We start from the raw sequence: 20,645 nt of genomic DNA on the forward strand, positions 1-20,645 counted from the left end.
GGATTTTTACCATGTGGGCAGAACTAAGCTGGACATACCTCTAAGATCGGATAGGTCAGCCTGAGGAGGTCGCCACCTCCATGCAAGCAGATTGGACTGAAGGGAGTGACTCAGTTTTAGTGTGTGTGTTTTCATGAGGTGCTTTGTTATACCACAGTTACTTTTGCCAAAACCAGTTATGAAACAAAACACTCATATTTATAAACGTCACCCTTATTAAAATTTGATAGTCAGATACCATATTTCACATGGAGCATACTTTTCCAAACCCTGCGTTTGGACAATGCTGTTTAGTCCTTCTGGCAATCTTTTGCAATTTCTATGCTGAAGCTTATCAATGTCGGACTTATTTGCATTCAAGTTTCATAACTGTACCATGTACGATTTTTCCATAAATGCCATTTTACTAGCGTTGGTGTCCCCCACATGCTAGAAAGACCCACATCGTCTTATTTTAATGGCGCAAAAATTACATTCAAGCTGTCAAAACTTTACATTACTGCTTCTTTAGATTACTGACATAAATGTCTTTATATAAAAAGTCTTTTCAATCATATGGGCCGGCTTTGTTCCCAAAAGTGGGCTGTCCTTTCAACTCCCCAGCCAAATGTCAGCTTTGCCCAGAAGTTGCTATGACTCCCCTTTGATCCTAGGCAGTTGAAGCTGAGGAGAGGTGTCAGATGAGTTAACACTTCATTGACAGGGCTGTCCATTGTCCCAGGCTGCAGCAATGCCACTATGTCTGATGAAGTCGCCACTTCCCACACCTTAGGGCCTTTCATGTGGGAAAGGAACTTCTTTTGCCATGGGGCTGTCACATTAGAAGCGCCTGCCTTTGCAAAGACTGGTTTGAAAGCAATTTCTGGGCCTAGACATGATGTTGATGTTCTTTGTGTGGGCAAAATAAACTACACAGAGTACAATTTACCTATATTTTGCCAGCTTGTCTTCCCAAGATATGTAGTTTTGTTTTCTGTGCATGTTACCGTATTATTTCCCTTTAGCTTGTACAATAGCAACTCACTGCTTTGCAGAGCAGTGCAACAGGGGTTCATTTTACTTTCCCTGGTCATTTACAAATGCGATTTTCCTTGCATCTTTATTCTGAACATTTCCATAGCTCTGGTCACTTTCTAATACACAGGAATCTGTTCAAAACAAGGGTTCTTTGAAACTGACATAAGCAAAGTGAGTGAGAGAGCTTCTTGTGAAGAGTTTTGACTGTGTTACTTTGTTGCAAGAGTAAACGCTTGCCATACGGCCTGAAACAAATTTCTCTGCTCTTTCACAGTTTTTACTTGACACACAATGCCTTTCTGGGAGGAATGACCCTCCTTTGATGGTATTCATCATGCAGATAGATGGGCATGGATGTGTCTTACTGGAACCAAACTGTGTAATGTTGAAAAGATGGAAATAGCACTAGTGCAAAATCATTTTAAACACAGAACATTTTCTCTTTCAGTTGGAAGCCTTGAGCTGGCAGCATAGCAGCACTGAGCCAGGCTGCTTTTGAATTCTTCTTTTTGATGCACATGAAGAAAATACTGCAGCCATTCTCGGGGTGTTCTATGTTTCATCTCGCCCCATATGTGCTCTGCAGAGCCAGCGCAGCCATTACTTTTGCAACTGCTAAAACGCTGTTTTGGTGATACAGGGGAATATGTGCTCAGCAGAGCCAGCGCAGCCATTCTTCTTGTAACTGCTGAAAAGGCAGTTTGATGGTGCAGGGGAGTTCTGCTGGGATGGTAAATGTACCCCACAAGTTATCAATCCACCATAGGGCCTCGCCTTTACTCCTTTTCTAGCATTGCGTTAGACTATACAGTGGGTATCGATGTGGTGATCCTTTAGTAGCCATATCTCTTGTAATAAAATTATGGGGAATTTTATGAGGTAGTCGAGGGAAGCTCCTGGTTTAAGAAAGTGAGCATGACCTCTCGTGTTCCATGATGCGATCTTAGTCTCTCATGGTTAGGTCATTTCTCTTTGTCCCAGCAATTTCTTTAACCATTTCCACCCTGCTTGATTTTCACTAACAGTTTCAACTTGTTTAGGGGGTTGCCTGTGACTTTGGAATTAGCAGTACCACAGTGTTTACATGGATGAGTAGCAGGCAACTCTGGGATCACTAGGTCCAATTCATATCCAAGAAAATCTATGAACTCTTCTTGAGATTGAATGAGAGTGGCTGTTTCCGGGAGAACACAGTGGATACATGTTATGGCTCCGACATTAACGCTTCAGTGGCTGAATAAATTCCAAGTCACAAGCCTTCAAAATACGTAGTGGTGGTATTTTAGTGAACAGCTCAACCAGTCTAGATCTATTTATGGATTTTTTGTTCGTTTATCCACTCTTTCACTGATTGTAACCACTCTATTATTTAGTGGGGACGTGTGACCATTGACAGGATTTTTTGTTTTGCGTTCACTTTCAGGTATCACCTTTTTATTTTTGTTTGCGTTGTACGCTTTTGTATGCAAGGTTTCCCCTGTTTCCAAATTCGAGAACAGACTGGTTTTGGCTTTTGTAGTTGTCTGGATTTATATTTGGGGGCACTTGCCGAGTTTGTGGTGGAGTTTAATGGTAGACTATGTTCTTGTATTACATCTTCGATGCTAACTAGTTCAGGTGGCTTTTCAATGCATTGTTTCTGCTTTTCATCAGTTGTCTCTTTTGCTTACGTGTGGGATACGATAAAGGAGACTCTTATGTAATAGGAGTTACGTGATCCATCATTATTCTGAGAGGGTGGATCTCTTTCTACTTGGTTGAGCTTTTTACCTTTATGTGCCTCTTTCATTTCTTTTACTGTATTTGGAGAAAGGCAATCCTTGTGTTGGTGCAAAAGAGACTCCAACATCTCGCTGTTTTTCTGAGTTTGGAGATATGTTTGGTCACATCATTTTATTAAGATTTTCAATGCAGAATGCATCAAACTAATCAATGGCATTGGGTTGTTCTCTGTCATGGCTCCTTCTTTGCCTTGGGCAGTATTCAGATTCCTGTGGGATTCACTTCTCTTGCTTATGTTGATCACTTCATTATGAGATGAGGTCATAGAGGACTGGTGTCAATTTGGGGCACTCAAGGGAAAGGGAGAGGGCATTCTGGATAACTGGGGTGATGAGTTAATATGATGATAGGGATGATCCTGATGTTGGGAGCAGATTTGTCATTTAAGAGTTCACCTTGGGTTTCCTCTGCCTCAGGTACCTAGATCTGCATAGAAGGTTACAGAGGTCCAAGAGAGAGTTGTCATTGATAGCCCTTATGGAGGCTGGTGACATATTGAAATTCACATTAACTTTTGGAGCATGGATTTCAGTGGTCACTCTTGGTGGGGTAATATTTAACAGATTAACCGATTTCTCATTACCTGGTTTAAAAAAAGTCAGTAATCTGACCAGGGGTTTTAGGTATTTGTTGTTTTGTATTTTTAAGCGAGGGATTGACTGGCATTATATTCGCCTTGCCACATTTCCCATTTGCAGAAACATTGCGTTCTTCTCGTTGATAGCCCAAGCTTTTCCCATATAGTTTGGATTTATGAAGATTGTAATGTTTAGTTTTAGTCATCGCTTTACCGTGCATAGTGGTAAACAGCGCTGCGACCGCTTACCTCCTGGAAATAGCATCATACGTTTCAACAGTAGCTTAGGCAGCACGCTGACAGATGTAGATAATCACTTTGCTTTTGCTTTCCGCTCTAAGCTTCAAACAGTTTACGTTAGGGAGATAAGTAGTCCCCGCCCACCGAACACCGCCAAACACACTCCGCTTCACGCTCCACGTGGGCGGCTATTAGGTTATAGAGTTAGTGGTTCTGTGCCAGAGTGGCCAATCAGTTACCAGAGTAGAAATACTGCTCTCAAAGTAGCAGATGCAAAGTCAAACAGCGCTCGGTGAATGTTCGCTGCCAGACTGCCAAACACACTCTGCCTGTCAGGAATCGCGGGTGGAAACTGTGGAATTACTGGAGGCACTAGCGGTCCTTGTCTCCGCCGCTCTAGTCCTCACCCAAGATGGCGGAGTCTCTTATATATTCAGACTCCGCCCCTTTGCTGGTACGTTGTATCTGTTACACGCCCTACAGCGCTCCGCGGCTACTCATTATATTTCCTCCTGTTTTTCTAACTTGTTAGTTAGCCCTGTTTTTCCTTCTTTAGATCTGTGCACTTTTTCTTGTACTAATATTTCTGCGCTTGCTTATTTCCGTCCTTTATCTCTTTGTCTTTTCGCAGCCTTGCGAGTCTTTGTTTACCTTCTTGCTTTGTCGTTTCTTCCGACGTTCCATGCTTGATCGATCCGCTCTCGGATTTGATTGTCCTCCGCAACTCTTCGCGGCTCCTCCCTCGCATTCTACCCTTCGGTGTGCTACCACCTTCTCTTGATTCCCCGATCCATTTTTAGTTTCGGGTTCTGTTTGCGGCTCTTCGCAATTCTCTCATTCATTTCTCTTCAGTGGGCTGTCTGCTCTTTGCCGTTTTCCGCACCGTGTTTCAGGAGATTCCGTTGCATACTTCCTCGTGTCTGTCATATTCCTTATCACTACTTTCACTCTACCTTATCTCAATCCACTCTCAGTGTAACCTGTCATTACCTTTCATACTCCATACGGCCGAGACAACTCCTCCCAGCTTTCTTATAATCGGCCCTTCTTACCTGGCTTTTGCTTTCTTTCTCTCCTGGTTCATTCTACTTTCCGATTTAATTATCACTGAAGTGATCTTGTATCCTGTGTCCGGATATTGGCAGACTTGCTACTATTGGCGACTGCCTTCCATCCAAGTGTTTCCACATATTTTTTCATCAACAATCAAACCACAAACTACTGTCTGCATTCGTGAATATCAGGGTTTTTTCTGCCATCTGGCTTTTTCCTGAATTTGGGTCTGGCTCCCTGGGGTTCCCTGAGGGCAGATTCCCATCTCTGCCAAGGTGGCCTCCGGGGGGGCCAGACCTTATTTACACAAGCGTAAGATCAAGAAGCCCAAGGAGAGGCTGTCTCCAGATAAGAAGAAGAACCGCAAGAAGTCAGTAATAGCTTCCAAGGACGAATCTTCTGAAGACTCAGGTGAGGAGAGAGGGGTGGTGGAGCTGAAACCTGACACTGCCTCACACAAGCCATCCATGGTTTAAGTTTAGAATAGGTTATTTTTTTGAAGCATATGTGTAGTGTTTTTGTTACCTAATAAGGAATAGGCTTCTAGCTCAGTATAATAATATAATGTATCATATAAAATGTGAATGAATATATGTTTTAAAGTACAATGGAAAATCTACTAAGATCTATATTTTTATGTTTAGTTTAAGGTATTAGTTATCTGATTTCTGTCTAGAATGTAATTTTAGTGAATCTGTTATTTAACTGCCAAGCAATGGGTATACTTGTTTTGTAATGTGTCCAAATAATTTATGTTTTAGGTATTTTTATTATGAAATACAATAAAAGGTTAATGTAACAAAAGAAACTTCTAAGCCACACAATTGACACTAATTCAACACAAATGAACACAGTGTCTAGCGGGGTCTTTATTACCATAGACCATTAAGAGCGTGTATTTGTTCTGCATTGTCTTTCTAGCTTCACCTATCAATACCTTAATGTGCTCCATATAGGGTTTTCTCGGGCTGCCATGCTTCTTCTTTACAAAAGGATTAGCACTTACAAAACGATAGGGCCACGTGTGTGTGTGTGTGTGTGCGTGGTGAGATATGAGGAGAGGGGTAGGACATTATTGGTTGGGATGGTTGTTGTTGGACCATCAATAAGTTAGATATAATAGGTTATTGTTTGGTCTAATCTTGAGTCCTGATCCGGCAAATCTATAGATAGTATAACTTTGAATGTGTACTTTCAGAAAATGGTAAGAAAATATTACAAACATAGAAAAACAACAAAACAATGATGCTCAGATTGCGCTGATATAAACATGCCACTTGAGCTCTCACCCAGCTGCACTGGCAGCATATATCAAGTGCTGTATAGAAACTATTGTCATGTACCTCTCTGGATACTATAGCTACATTAGGCACCTTACGTTCCTCACAGACACACCAATGCTCTACTAGCCAATGCACACTCTGTGTTCGTCATTTACCTCAACCTTGGTCCTGCCTCTGTGTCATCAAACACCCATAGGAGGGTGTTACTTCTCATATCTAAAGTCCCCAGCAGTGGATCATCTCCTGAGAAAGGGGAGATTGTGATGATCATAGACCAGCTTAGATTTCCTGGGTACCAAGGATTTAGCTTTTTCCCCAGTGACATGAGTTTATCCTGACTGGCAGCTTCCTAACTTGTTAATCACCTGGTTGTTGACTTGTTAGTAGTACTGGGATGCCTCTATCGAGGTACAGATTGAGCATTATAAAAATATATAAAGATGTTGAAACATGCTAGAAGAAGGCAAGTTCTAGAGCAATGCGTTTACTGAGTGGCTGGCTTTCTGACAAGGATTCTTCCTGATAGATTCATGAGGGGTTCTGCTGCATTCTGTATTTGCAGGATCCTGTCATATCCAAGAAACCTGATCAATGAGAGTGACACAGTCAAGGGTATCGTAGCTGCCTTCCAGATGTGGAGTGATGTGTCTGCCTTCCAGTTCAAAGCAGTGCCCCCCGATCAGGAGAGTGATCTGAAAATAGGTAAGGACTTCACACAATGTGGATGAGACTCTAGTTATTGTGTCCTGCAACGCTACCTTAGAAGATTTTTATCTCCCATTATTCTTTCTACCTCAACACCTCAAATCAAAGTCTACACATCCAGCTACAGGCCTCACTTGCAGCCATAAATCACAGCACCAACCATTGGTTATACCGACAACCATACACTGCACCCTCAATATACCTCACATCCAACTGTAGACCACACTTACAACAAAGTTCACATGCCAACTCATAGATCACGCCTCTGCTCATAGTCAAAACCTCCAAACTGATATCACACCTACAAATACTAGAACTCCACCCATGCACCAATCCGCCAAACATAGGCCACACCTCCTACAACAAACCACACCTTTAAACTTTGATCACACCACCACTCATAAACCATGTCTTCAGCCGTAGACTGCATGTGCACTTACAGGTGTCATCTGACACCTCTCACTCTAGACCGCACTTCAACCATAGACCCTGCCTCAAATTATAGACCAGACTTCCAATCATGTTCTACAATACCAAGCTAAGACTTTAAACACAGAATATGGTTCCAACCAAAGAGTACCTTTCAATTATGGACCACGCCTCATAGACAGATTGCACCTACAATCATAGAATATGCTTCCCACCATACAGCATGCCACAAACCATAGATGACACCTTCACCTATCAATTAGAAAAGAAAACCATACATTGAGCCTCAAAATTCTAGCCATACAGCACACCACCAATCAAAGAGGACACCTCAACCTATATACGACAACTGAAAACCACAGACCATGCCTTAAACCATACACCACACCTCAAGCCATAAAACTCACTTCCATAGAAAACTCCTTTAATCATAGAGCAAACCCCCAACTGTAGATCACACTTTCAACCATAGGGCCTTCCCCCAACAATAGATCACTCCCCCAAACACACACCACATATGATCTGCACATTAACTATACTGCAAATTATGGACCTAAATCCACATATCCAACCATAGAACTGACTTCCAACCTTAAAGCATACCTTTATCCACTTCCCATAAATCCTTTAAGGCACAACTCCATCTATAGACCACACATTCAACCATACACACATCCCTAGCAATATACCACACTTCCAACCACTGACTACATCTCCAACCACTGAATGCCTCCCTAACCCTTGATCACATCCCCAATGATAGAGCACTAACCATAGGTCACACTTACCAAACCTTGAACATACTACCAAACAAAGCCCACACCTCCAGCTATAAACTACACCTCCAGCTATATATCTCCAAATATGACAACAAGTCCACCATAGGCTGCACATCAAGCCAGCGACTTGCCCCTAACCACAAAGCACACGTCCATCCACAGGCAATACTTCTAATCAGAGACCAGATCTGAAAACTCAGGTCACACTTCACCCATAGATTCTACCTCCATGGGCCACAGACAACATCAAACCAGAAAATGTGTCCAACCACAGACCATACATCCTTTCTGATACACACCTGCACCCATAGACAGGGTGCATAGACCACTCCTCCAACTATTAATCACACCTACACCAGTAGATTCCACCTTCAAACATAGACGATACATCCAGCCATTAACCACACTTGTGATTATAGACTACACCTCCAAGCATAGACAACACTTTCATTTATTGATCACACCTTCAACTATAGACCACACCTCCAATCATAAACTACACTTTCAATGATACTTGGGTAACCATAGATCAGATCTCATCAATTGATGTGCAAAATTAGTACATATACAGCTGCCTATATATTTATAAAATACCAAACTAAGAACACAAGACTCCACGAAATAGCCAATTTTTCAGGAACTTATAATACAAATGATTTGTTTTCAAACAGATAATCTATTACATTAGGGCATATCCGACTGCAATAATTATATGCACTTATTATTGGTTCTTTTCAGCACTTGCAAACATCTCTGGGGGAGATCTGTATTGTCAGGACACACACATGGAGAAAGGGTGGACCAATTTTCCAGGAACCTATAATACAAATGGGTTATCTTCAACCAGATAGTCTGTTACACTAGGGCATACCTGGCTGCTATAATTATATACACTAATCATTACTGGTTCTCTTCAGCACTTGCTAAAATCTCTGGGGGAGATCTGTATTGTCGGGACACACACATGGAGAAAGGGTGAACGTTCCAGCATGAAGGCTGTCTCTATCTATGGTGGAAGTATTTCTTTGTTCCTGGAAAAAAGTGCAGCTGCTTACAGGCCTGGCAAGTTCACAAGGACTGATATAGACTCAGTGGACTGACAAGTGGCCAGTCTGCAGAATCTGCTGGGTGCTCTACTCCATGAGCTCCTCCTACAAGGAAGTACCTATAATACCGGCATCCCCCGCGAAGCAGGCTGCGTAGTGGACGGACAAGTGGCCAGTCTGCGGCCTGAGAGTTGAGGGCTGTGGTGCCCTGCTAGGCCCGCTGGGTTTGATGTTTGCTGTAATGGCTGCCTTTGCTGTGCTGTGCTACAGACGTTCTCGGTGAGTGCGTTTAACATCTCCCTCAATTGTTGTCTCTGAGTATCCTAGAGACTCCTGTGAATATTTCCCTTTGATCTAGGCTCTCCGTCATCTTACCCTTGTTTTCTGTTGGCACAAGTGCTCTGTTTACCTTCACGCCAACTCTTTGCTTCTACTTTCATTATGAGATTGGGCCTCAGAGGCTAGTCTGCCCAAGAAGACCAAACTGAACCACTAGCTCCAGAATGCCTTCCAAGCTGCAGTATTCATGTGCCTTTGGAGTCCGCCTCGCTTTGTAAATGTACTCCTCCTTCTTCCAGCTCTCGGGAGGAATGGCAAGCACTCCCCACTAATCATGATCTGAGGGGTAACTCCCAGCTTATTTTGAAGACTGATGAACAGCTCAATCCGGTAAGTTTTGAAAGTGCGGGAATTGGCAATCTGCAAGTTAAAGGCCTTGGGGTTTGTCTTAGCTCTAAGAAGAAATGCGCTGACCTCAAAACCCCTCCACCCAACTCCGTTTTCTCCACAGTTGCCGGTCAGCGACTCATGGACCACTATTTTGCAAAATCTATCACAACAAGTACGGAACTAAAATCTAGGGTACCAATTAAAGGCATGGCCATGCTGGATCAATCCCTTATAAGGTAACAAAAATGCAATGGGCGGGAGAAAAGATCTTACTGACCTCGGCATAATCGAATTTGCTGACTTGGCTCTGGAAAATAACTTATATTTGAGGATTCCGCCAAATGGTACCGTTGGCAGCAGTGTCTTTCAACAAACATGCGATGCGTCCGATCTGGGCTCTCCAACCGACTTAACCAACATTATTGACACATATTCAATCACTAATGAACCCGAGGAACATGCTCGCGTTAGGTCTGAGCCTTCAGCTGAGGCAGCTGACCTTACTGGAAATGCTGCAATGCATCACACACTTCGCGAAGCCGACGAAATAATTTGTCCGACCCACCTCACTGTTTCTGCACTAAATATGGTCTTAAGCTCTTTTGTTGCTTTCTATAATAATGTCTGGAATGAGCTGAAGAACACCAATTTAATGATTTCCGAGGTGAATAGTAAACTTGATAGCTTCCTCTCTGAGCTGCAATTTCACTCGGCTGTGGACCGTCTGGCAAGCTGTGGAGGCGGGCCCTGGCCCTCTTCTGAAAAATGTGTAGCCTCTGATGATGTAATTGAGATAGCCTATCAGTCTGTCGAAATTGTTTTGGTGTATACCTCAGCCACATCTGCACCCCAGTGCAGCAAACTGAAAGACGTCTCTTTGTCCCTCTATCCAATGAACACGGGCAGTGTTATTGTTGATTTGACTAAAGAATCTATGATCCCTTATAATGAGCTAATGAGAAAGAGGCTTGTGAAGGGTCAAATGTGCACCGTGATTTATCCTTGCTAAACAACTCGACAAAGGTAAAAATGGCCAAAAGCACAAAGAAAAGACTCCTGCTGTCACGGAGAAACATTCAAAGTGCCTTACGACTAAATCCCAAGCCGTTTCACCGTCTGATATGTCTCCACTGCTGGAAGAAGGGAGAGCGTTGGAATTGTTGACTGTGAAGCCATCTACTGCAGACTTTACATCTCAGAGGGGTTCGGCCCCCCAGGATAGTACAACATCCTTATCTTTGTCTCTACTGAATCAGAGGTTAAGCACTGGTGTTATGTGTTATCTATCACCCTGGATCCCTGTGGCACAGGTTGCCCAAACCATTTTGCCGCTCCCTAACCGCTCTCGGTGTATTAGCAACCTGCTCGATCGTGCTGTGTTATCAGTTGAAGGGGAAAAGGATATAATTATGTGTAGGTCTACAAAGGACTTTTTCGAATTCTTACAGATCTTCCGTTATGTTTGACTCTCAGAGAGTGCCCCCCCCCCAATCCAATTGGCCTCTGAAGGTCGAGTAGCAACTATATTGAGTAAACGTGAACATTTGTTACAGAATCTATATTGTCCAGATACTCAGGTTTTTAACCATCCTATTCATCCTTGTGTGGGGAGGTTGTCAATCCTGTTTTTGTGGGTGCCGCTCATCCCCCATTACAGCAGGTCCATGAATGTAGGACATTTTCAAAAAATCTCGGGAATTGGCCGCATCGCACCTCACTGCCTTGACACTCAGGCCCCGGGCCAACTTACTACCTCTGGTTTTGGTGGTGCAGAAAAGTACGGGCAATTCACTGCTTCTGGCAATTGTGCCTTGGGGAATCTAGCACCCAACCTATATCCAACACTGGCAGCAAGTGTGGGACAACTCTTGGGGAGACTACACATGGCTAACCTACATCAGCCGATTGGGGCTCATTTGAGTACTCTTGAGTATAATAGACCTAACTCTTACAGTATACTGCACCAAGCGAGGGAAAATGATCATTGGGGCAGAAATGGCTATAGGAAAGAATCGACATCAAGCAAAAGTGAGTTCCTATTAAAATTAATTAGCCTATTGGGCCCTAATATCCTGGTTTGCTTAAATAAATCTAATATCTTGCTAATTTTTGCTGAAATTCCAGCCCTGGGCTTACTCTCCTCCTCCGATCACCTAGAAAGCTCTATTATTCATTTTAATTCCAACTTGGTGAAGGAGTTTGTCCATTTTAGATGGCATAGCCTACAAGCTCTTGGTTTTGATGTCTGCAGCATTAATTTGCATGAGGGCAGCGACATATGTCAACGAGGGGGTCTGCACATCATGGTTCACCACACTAGCCAGGGGGTAAGAACTGTGGTCAATGTTGATGAAAAACCTGATGGCAACAATATCGATTGTCCGTCACTCACATCAACATTGTGCCGAAAAGCTGATCCATAGCCATCCTATTGGTGGCTCTCCAGTGAAGAGATATATGTCACTATGTATTAAATTGTGGAATATGAGGGGGAGCCATCTGTTTTCCAATCTGCTCGCTATATCTACCTTAAAGAGACAAACTGCATTTTCCTCCAAGAGACCTGGCTGATGAGGCTCCAGTGCTGGATGGTTTTCAAGTGTTTAACCAAGCAGCAAGGGCCAGTAAGGGTGGAAGGGGAATCTGGCGGGATTTTAATTGCTGTGGATTTGGCTCTGGGGATGTCTGTTGTAACCCTTGATGAACTTCCATTCTTCTGTGGTCAACTAGTAATCCTGATGGAAGGGTCATGCTTGCAGGGGATCTAAATGCGAACTGTGCTCTACAGGATATGGGAAACGATTAGATTGAACTATCGTCCGATATGCTCTCCCAGAATTATAAATCCCAAGCAGGAGGAAGCTGGTGCATGGCTCTAGAGGCGCTGGGGCTTCATCCACTGAATGGGATGGACTTTGGCAAAGTAATCAATTTGCAAACATGGTTCAGAGGGGTTATTATTCTGTCTAATTATTTTACTCCTTTTACTGTGCTCAGGAATGAATGGAGTGATCATGGCATCTTAAAAGCTGAATTCAATATTTCACTTATCACCAGGGAATGTATACATTTGACGCATTTACAAACTACTGCTACAGGCAATGCAATTTGTTAGTCTGATTCTAATATTGCAATTCTGAATCAAGAACTCCACTCTATTATGCTAACAACCTCGTTAGAGTGGAAGATTGAGCATTTTAATGTGAATAGGTTTGATGACTTTATGTCTGAAATGGTTAACCGAGTTAGATCTATACTAGGTTCAGACCTATGAGACTTACTAGAACCACCCATACCTATAAGAAGAGTTGGCTATAGCTAAATCTCTTATGAGAAAAGGGATTAGGAAATGTATGGCCTCACCCCAGGTTCTTGTGACAAAGCTGAATTCTGTTAAATTCTTGTATTTTTGCTTGATTTTCTTATGTAGGTCTAAGAGAGCCCTAATGATGCGGTGCGATGCCGAAACAATGCGCAAAGTCCTGATTAATTCCAATGTGAGGTTGTTTTATTCCCTAATTAACACTCAAGATTCTATCGCTACTATTTCCCAATTAAATGGAGTTCCGGAATATCAGTGGATCCGGTTTTTCCAGGACGTATTTGGAACTGCCCCTGTGAATAATGGCAACGACTTGTTAATATGTGCTGCTAAATATGGCCATATTTGGCTGCTGAATTGGACATAGAAGTTATTCACAACCTATTAAAGAAATGCAAAAAGTTGCGAGACCCTTGACCGAACAGCCTTACTAATAATACATTCAAGGCCGACCCGTTTAACTGGGCTAACATGTTATTTCTGCAATTTGGGAGTATCCTCAACACTGTAGTAATGCCAGATTCTTGGAGCACGGCTCACGTCATACCAATCTTTAAACGAGGCAGCACGTCTGAGCCCAAAAACTACTGACCAATCACGTTAATTGATGCTGATTGCAAGATCTTTTCTTCTCTACTATTAATTCATTTGGAGAAATGGGCTACTTCTACACATAGGCTGAACAAATTCCAGACCGGTTTTTGCAAAGGCCTCTCAACAAATATTAACAGCCTAACTGTGAAATCCATCCAAGAATAGGCCTGGGCTGACCATGCCAGCTGTACCTATATGGCCTCAATAGATCTTTCTGCGGCCTTCGACTGTGATGACCGGAATAGACTGTGGGCTAAACTAGCATGCTGGGGCATGCCAAAAGGCCTTCTGCATCTTGTGATGGGCCTCTCTGACAACCAGATACGGTTAAACAAAAAAGGTGACTTATCTAGCAGAATACGCTCTTATGAGGGACTAAGGCAGGGTTGTGTTCTGGCCCCATGGCTATTTAATCAATACCTGTCTAATCTGGGCGACTGCCTTGCTGAAGCGGGCTTAATTGCACCTAAAGTGAGCCCATGTAAAATATCATGGATGTTCTACGCCGATGATTTTCTGTTATTTGATAAATCCAAGGTCGGTCTCCAAAGACTCCTGAACACCTTTTCTAAATATGCCAAAAAAATGTGCTTCTAATAAATCCCAGTAAAACCAGGATTCTGGCCTTCACAAAGGGGACAACAAAAAAATATAACATATCCTGGACTGTGGAAAACATAATGATTAAGACTAGTCCCGGTCTTATTTATTTGGGCTTTCACTTTAGTGCGCATTTGGGCTTAGGGAATATTCGTGAGATCCTGTTAAAAAACCATCTCTGCTTCTGAATTAAATAATTAAGAGTGATTGAAAATTCAGACGATTTGCCCTAAAGCCTGCACTAATGTTTTGTGAAGGCAAAATCGTTCTGAAACTTATATATGGCCTTGAATTATATGTCGAAACTATTTTTAAATTACTGGATCTGGATCTAATTGAGACCACATTGTGGCGTAAAGTATTGAAGTCCCTAATGCGATCCCTATCAGATTTGAGTTAGGAATGACCTCCTTAAGAGCTTGTGTTGAATGGCGCTTGGTACTCTTATTCTCAAAACTGAGCTCTCCTATTTCTGACTCTATCTATGAGGATATGGGAGCTGCTCTTAAGAATACAACTGGCTCCCTAATGAATCCACAGTTTCTTGCTCATTTTGGCCAGAAATGCAAAGTAATTCTATCCTGAATCTCATCGGATATAGATACATTAATTGCAAATCCGACCAAAGTTAAAAGGGCCCTGTCTGATTTACATTGGGTTACTACGACCAATCTTTTCCACTCTTATACATCAATGAGACATTTAGCCCATGAGCATAAAAGATGGGGGACTCTCTACACTTTGTTTTTACAGTTCCCGAATCAGTGTTACAGGACAATTCTGATGCGGCTCCGCTGGAACTTGCTTCCAACGAAGGAAATCTTACTTAGGAGACTTGTTATCACTGAAATCAATAGTGACTGCAGATTCTGTAATTTTTCTAATGAAACTATTAAACATTTGCTGCTAAATTGTGGGGCCTTAACTGTTCGTAGAATGAAGTTTATGGGGACCCTTCGGGTGAACATTTCCAGGTTGACGGATGAATTTTTATGGATGAGATGTTTGAATACCCAGAATGTCTGGGAAGGTCTTGCAGTTTCTGCATTTATTAAGAGTATAAATTTGATGTAATTGTATTGGGGTTGGACTCAATTTCGTTTTTACTGCTGTGTAATTGTGTTCAATGTACATTTTATTATTTGCTTAACTCTATGCACTTTATTATTATGAAACACAATTTATTGATCTGATATTTTTGACTTGATGTTTCTTTTCTAAACCAAATACAAATAAAATAAATAAGAGAAATAGACTCAGTGGCACACTCAGTTGCATTAGGATCTCTAAAGGGTTTTTGGGGCAGACTGTTCTTGAGAAAGTAAGTTAGGTATGGCTAACATTTCCTCCGTGGAAAATATAGTGAGCATACATTAAAGGGACAGACAGATTTTTGCACATCATCAGTCAGATCTCTGTGGGTAATATACAACAGACTGGCCTAGAGTGCACATACAGGGACCTATTCACAAAGTCTGCTCCCTTTTTGCATTCACTATATTTTCAGTGAGGATATGAGGACATGACTACCAGGTTGCCAGCGTCCCCCAGAAGTCCTGCCATGCCTTATCCCTGACAGTCACTCACTCCCTGGGTGTCTCTCCAAGGCAGTTGGGCTATGTCCTCCCCTTTCTGATTCTGTAGAGCATGGGGGGACCTCCTGTACTGGCAGTGAGGGGTCCTAGTTTCTCCATATGGAGACCCTCTGTCACTGGCTTTGCAGTGGACCTTTACCTTCTTGTGCAGGAACCTTCTTAAAGGGAACAACTTGGATGGACGCTCCCAAAGGGAAACCCCTAAAAAGAAACTCCCACCATCTCTGGGCTCACACCTTTTATTTATCCCACCTACCTATTATTCCAGGCTTTTCCTTGGGGAAATGATTTAATGCCCTGATCTGAAACTAAATGTATGTGAAGCACTGATTGCCATTAACCGACAGTGGAATCCTGAGCCTCCTTTCTGGAACAGGACCCTGTAAGCAGACGAAGGTTTACCCACTGTCTGATGTCCAACCAGGCATTACTAGTGTCCCCCAGATGATGGTTACTCAAATAATACACCTGCAAGGATATAATACAGACCCCGTGTCCAACAAAAGAACATATTTACAACCACCAGCCATTCATCATTATGTACCTACACCTCTGCCCATTGATTCTATTCAGCCACCTTTCCAACTATAGAGCATACTTCTAACCACAGACTATATATCCTTTCATAGACACATGTCCACCTATGGGTCACACTTTGAAACATACACCATCCATCTGCTAACGTACCACACCTCCAACCATAAACCACATAACCAAGCATGGAGCATACATCCTTTAATAGATCACAAGCCAAACTACAGACACAACCTTTAACCATAGATCACACCTTCAGCCATAGGCCACACCACTATTCATAAACCACAATGCCTACCATGGGGAACACCTCTAAATATAGAGCATACCTCTTTCAGTAGACCATGAATACCCCCATAGACGAACCCCAACCAGAGAACAAACCTGTAATCGTAGGTAATGTTTCAACTATAGACCACATCTTAACTCATGGACAATCCCAGACCCTCTACCACTCTTCCACCATTCGCCTAGAGGAAACCCACCAAGATTACCTTCCCTGTAGAATATTACCACTTACACAGCCATGATAGTTTCATGGTTAATTTTGCACACCATCAAATGGACATATATGCCTACCCCACTTTCTAATCACATGTCCCATTGTCCTTCTGTATAGGCTATTCTACTCAAAGCCTTCCTCCCCAGGAGACATACTTATTAATGTTGATCACCTTTTAAACAACACTAAGTGTACACATTTTGGTTACAGATTATATCAAGAATCTAGCAGGAATCTGTACCCCCAATCCTGAGGTGGATCGACACCTGCTGGAGCCCAAGAGGGTACCAGTACTCACCTGAACATACAAAAAGCAGTGATAAATGGCTGTCTGCCCCCTGCCCCCCATGTGACCAGGCTGAGCGCTGCCCTCCACGGATGAAATGAAAACTATTCCACCTGTATGCTCACTTTGCTACTGATAGCTCTGTGCATGAAGCTCCAGACTTATCTATCTGCCTGGTCCCTTTATGCTCTAACTACTTCCACCTATTGCCATATACCACCTTAAGATAGAGGTTCAGCACGCCTGAGATCCACGGGCACCCTGCTCCAGTCTTCAAGCCTTCCAGCTCCCTCAGCAACATCCAGGAAAAGCAATGAGGATTGGCTGGCTCCCACTTGGATAACAGGAAAATGATTCAATCTATACTCTCACACTTAAAGAGACCGATTTATCAGTCTAAGGAGCATGATGAATTTACTACCCCCACGTACCACTATATCACATACTCAGATAGAGGTTCTGCATACCTGAGGTTGACCTGCACCCTGCGGCCCTTAAGAGGCTGCCAACATGCCCATGGACATCCAAGAAAAGCAGCGAGGATTGGCCAGCTGCCGTCCCATCTGTCCAGGTCTCACATTTCCACTTAATCAGTTGCTCCAAGGCAGCCTCACTCATCCAGTCTGGTAAAGGATAGCTCAGCATGTGTGAAACCTCGAGCCCTCCAGACTCACCCTCTACCTACGCAGCACAAGCACACCAAGATGGCAGCCACCTAACAGCTTCTGGCAGTAAACTCCACCAGATCAAAATTGTAATGCAATTACCCTGCTACTTTGGGGACTGACTGCCCCTGATCTGTACTCTTTGGGCACAGGCCGCTGTACGGCAAGGGGGATCAAGAAAGGATTCAAGAGGCATCTGTGAGATACAAAAGTAGAATTTATTGATTTATTTTTATTTTTGATTTAATTGTATAACAATTTTTACAAAAAGAGACAGGAAATAATTTACAGAATCCTATCTGCAAAATTCCATATAATCTAGTCCTTGTTTAGTCTTTGACTTATTCTTCTTGATCCTTAATCCTGAGTCCGATCGTACAGAAAGACGGTAAGCCTTCGATGGATTTGTTTTCATGTCTTTCCAGAAGCCATCTTCGCAGGACATATTCTACAACTGCAAGGTCAAAGATTTAAAGACTTGAGAAACAGGGCCACTCCTATGACGCATCGCTTATTGTTCCCATTGGTCAGTAGTGACCATCGCTTTTCTGCGTCAAGGGTTGAGTAGTGTTTCAGTGGATCCCTAAGAGAACGCAACCTTTCAGTTTCTAAGCTAGAACATTCCATTATCAGATGCTTTGAACTTTCTATATTTTCCTTTGATTTACAGAAGCGACAGGTGTTTGAAGGCACTTGTTTGCGAATTGCCAGGATCTCATTGGTTTTCAGTTGGTTTAGTTTGAATCTTAGGAACGTACGACTAAGATTCTTATCTGGGAAGCTGTGCAGGTAACCACGTGTAGCGTTGAGCTTCATCTGGGCGGTTGGTAAGTTGGTTGTCAGGGAATACTACATGTGTGCCACTTCTTGGGTGTGGATCCAATCTGCCTCAAACAGTTTTTTCGACACTCTGTTTGGATTTTGAAAGAGTGTCTCGGTCGACAGATCCAGTTCTTTCAAGAGCGCTAAGTTTGTTTGTTCCCATTTTGCGAGCATCACGTTTCCGCCAACCACAAGTTCTTTTCGTTTAAGGTCCAACACATGGGCTTCCGGATTGTTGATGACTTTACGATATAGCATCAAGGTGGCTCTCATTTTTATTGCCAGTAATGATGATGTACAGAGCTCCCTCCTTGTTAGTGCAATCGGTGTAGATGTTGCTAAGCCAAGTACATTTCGCCAGAAGAAACTTTCAAATTTCTCCCATATGGTATTCAGAATCAATGGCATTGCATCCGTGCCGTAAATTAAGGCGGGGACAACCTTTGATTTATAGAATCTTAGAATAGGCATAAACGAAAAGCGGCCATGCTTCTTATCAACAGCCTTTGCTTGTGCTGTAAGGTTTTTTAGCTTTAGCCAGAGTGTCTCTTGCATGGTCTTTTCATCCTTGTTGTTGCTTATTGTTATTCCCAAATATATAAAAGCATCGACTATTTCTAAGTTCTTGCCGTCGCAATGCCAGATGGGTTTTTGCTTCTTCTTTGCGGGCCTGCCCAATATGAGCACTTTTGTCTTTTTGTTGTTTAGTTGGAGGTTGTTTTCTGACATATAGGATATCATGTTATCCAATTGGCGCTGTAGGCCTATTGGAGTCAAATCCATCAGGATGATGTCATCTGCATATAATAAACGATCAATTTTTTCACCGCCCAGCGAAGGTGGAAAATGTCTGAGCGTCTGGATTGATTCTCCATAGTCTGCAATGTAGGAGTTGTATAACGAAGGAGCCAGGGGGCAGCCTTGTTTGACTCCGCGTGCTGTGCCAATTTCCTCAGACAATCGGCCGTCTGCACTAAGGCGGACTCGTATAGAAGTCCCCTGGTGTAAGGCCCTTATAGGGTTTAGGATTTCGTTAGGACAACCTTTTATTTCCAGTTTCGCCCAAAGACGCTGCCTGTCGACCTGGTCAAAGGCTTGGACCAGGTCGATAAAGACAGCGTAAATTGGGTGGCCGCCCTGGAGAACTTTAGCCTTCAGGGCGCTCATGAGCAGGATATTGGTGGTTGTTCCAGAATTTCTGATAAACCCATTCTGAAAGGGATCCAGTGCGTTGGCAGAACAAGCCCAGTTTTTAAATGCATCCAGTACAAAGGACGAGAAGACTTTCCCCATTACATCTAAGAGGGCAATAGGTCTGTACTGGTTTGGGTCATCAGTCGCACCTTTTTTGAAAATGGGGACGATGTTAGCTTTTCTCCATGTCGGTGGAATTGCCTTGGTCTTATTGCAATTATAGAAAAGTTTGCTCATGAAGTAAGCCCACAGCTCAGGATGTTTTTTGAGTTCTAGATTACTGATGCCGTCAGGACCAGGTGCCCTCGAATTATTCAATTTTTTTAGCTTGTTTAAGATGGAATCTTTGTCATCGGGGATGTTCCATGTGGAGTTTCTTTCCCGGCCATCTCTGGTAAAAGATTTGGTTGTGGTCACTTCCGCGGTTGGTGCAAATAGTTTTGAAAAATGCTCAATCCAGCGGGTCTCTCCCACGTTGTTCTGGATGTTGTCATTGATGTTAGTTTGTGTTCCCTTAATTAGATTCCAGAATTCCTTTGGCTTATTTCCACAGATGGCAGACAGCATTTGTTGGGAGTCATTCAAGTATAGTTTATGGCGGTGGTGTAACAGCCAGCTTCTGTAATCACACACTGCCTTTGACCAGTTTTGCTGGTTCTCAGAAGATGGTACCTTTTGATAGTCTTTTAAGTCTTTTATGCTCCTTCCTTTTCTCTACTAGTTCTTTGCTGTATAAGTGTGAATGATCTTTCTTTAAAATCAATGTTTTAGCTGGAGCCATAAGGAATCTGGTTAATAAGGGTGTGTAGTCCAGGTCGATTCTGTTCCTTTTAGTATTTGTCGAGATCTTAATTCGGGATCGTGTGTATTGTGCTTCTAGTTCCAACAGTCCCTTTTCAGATATCTTAACTCGTTTACCTTTTTCTGTTATTTCAAGGGACATAGGGTACG

At 42.8% G+C, this 20,645-nt stretch overlaps 1 protein-coding gene across 1 annotated transcript in view; it reads left to right on the plus strand.

Moving 5' to 3' along the window:
* MMP23B (matrix metallopeptidase 23B) overlaps positions 1–20,645 on the plus strand; it is a 203,187-nt gene that overhangs the window by 91,408 nt on the left and 91,134 nt on the right. Inside the window, exon 3 of the mRNA XM_069610146.1 lies at positions 6,515–6,654. Within this exon, the coding sequence (XP_069466247.1) occupies positions 6,515–6,654 (140 nt within the window). The remainder of the gene's footprint in view (positions 1–6,514; positions 6,655–20,645) is intronic.

Source organism: Ambystoma mexicanum, chromosome 8 (genome assembly GCF_040938575.1).
Source record: "Ambystoma mexicanum isolate Mex_15411 chromosome 8, UKY_AmexF1_1, whole genome shotgun sequence".
Classification (NCBI taxonomy): domain Eukaryota; kingdom Metazoa; phylum Chordata; class Amphibia; order Caudata; family Ambystomatidae; genus Ambystoma; species Ambystoma mexicanum.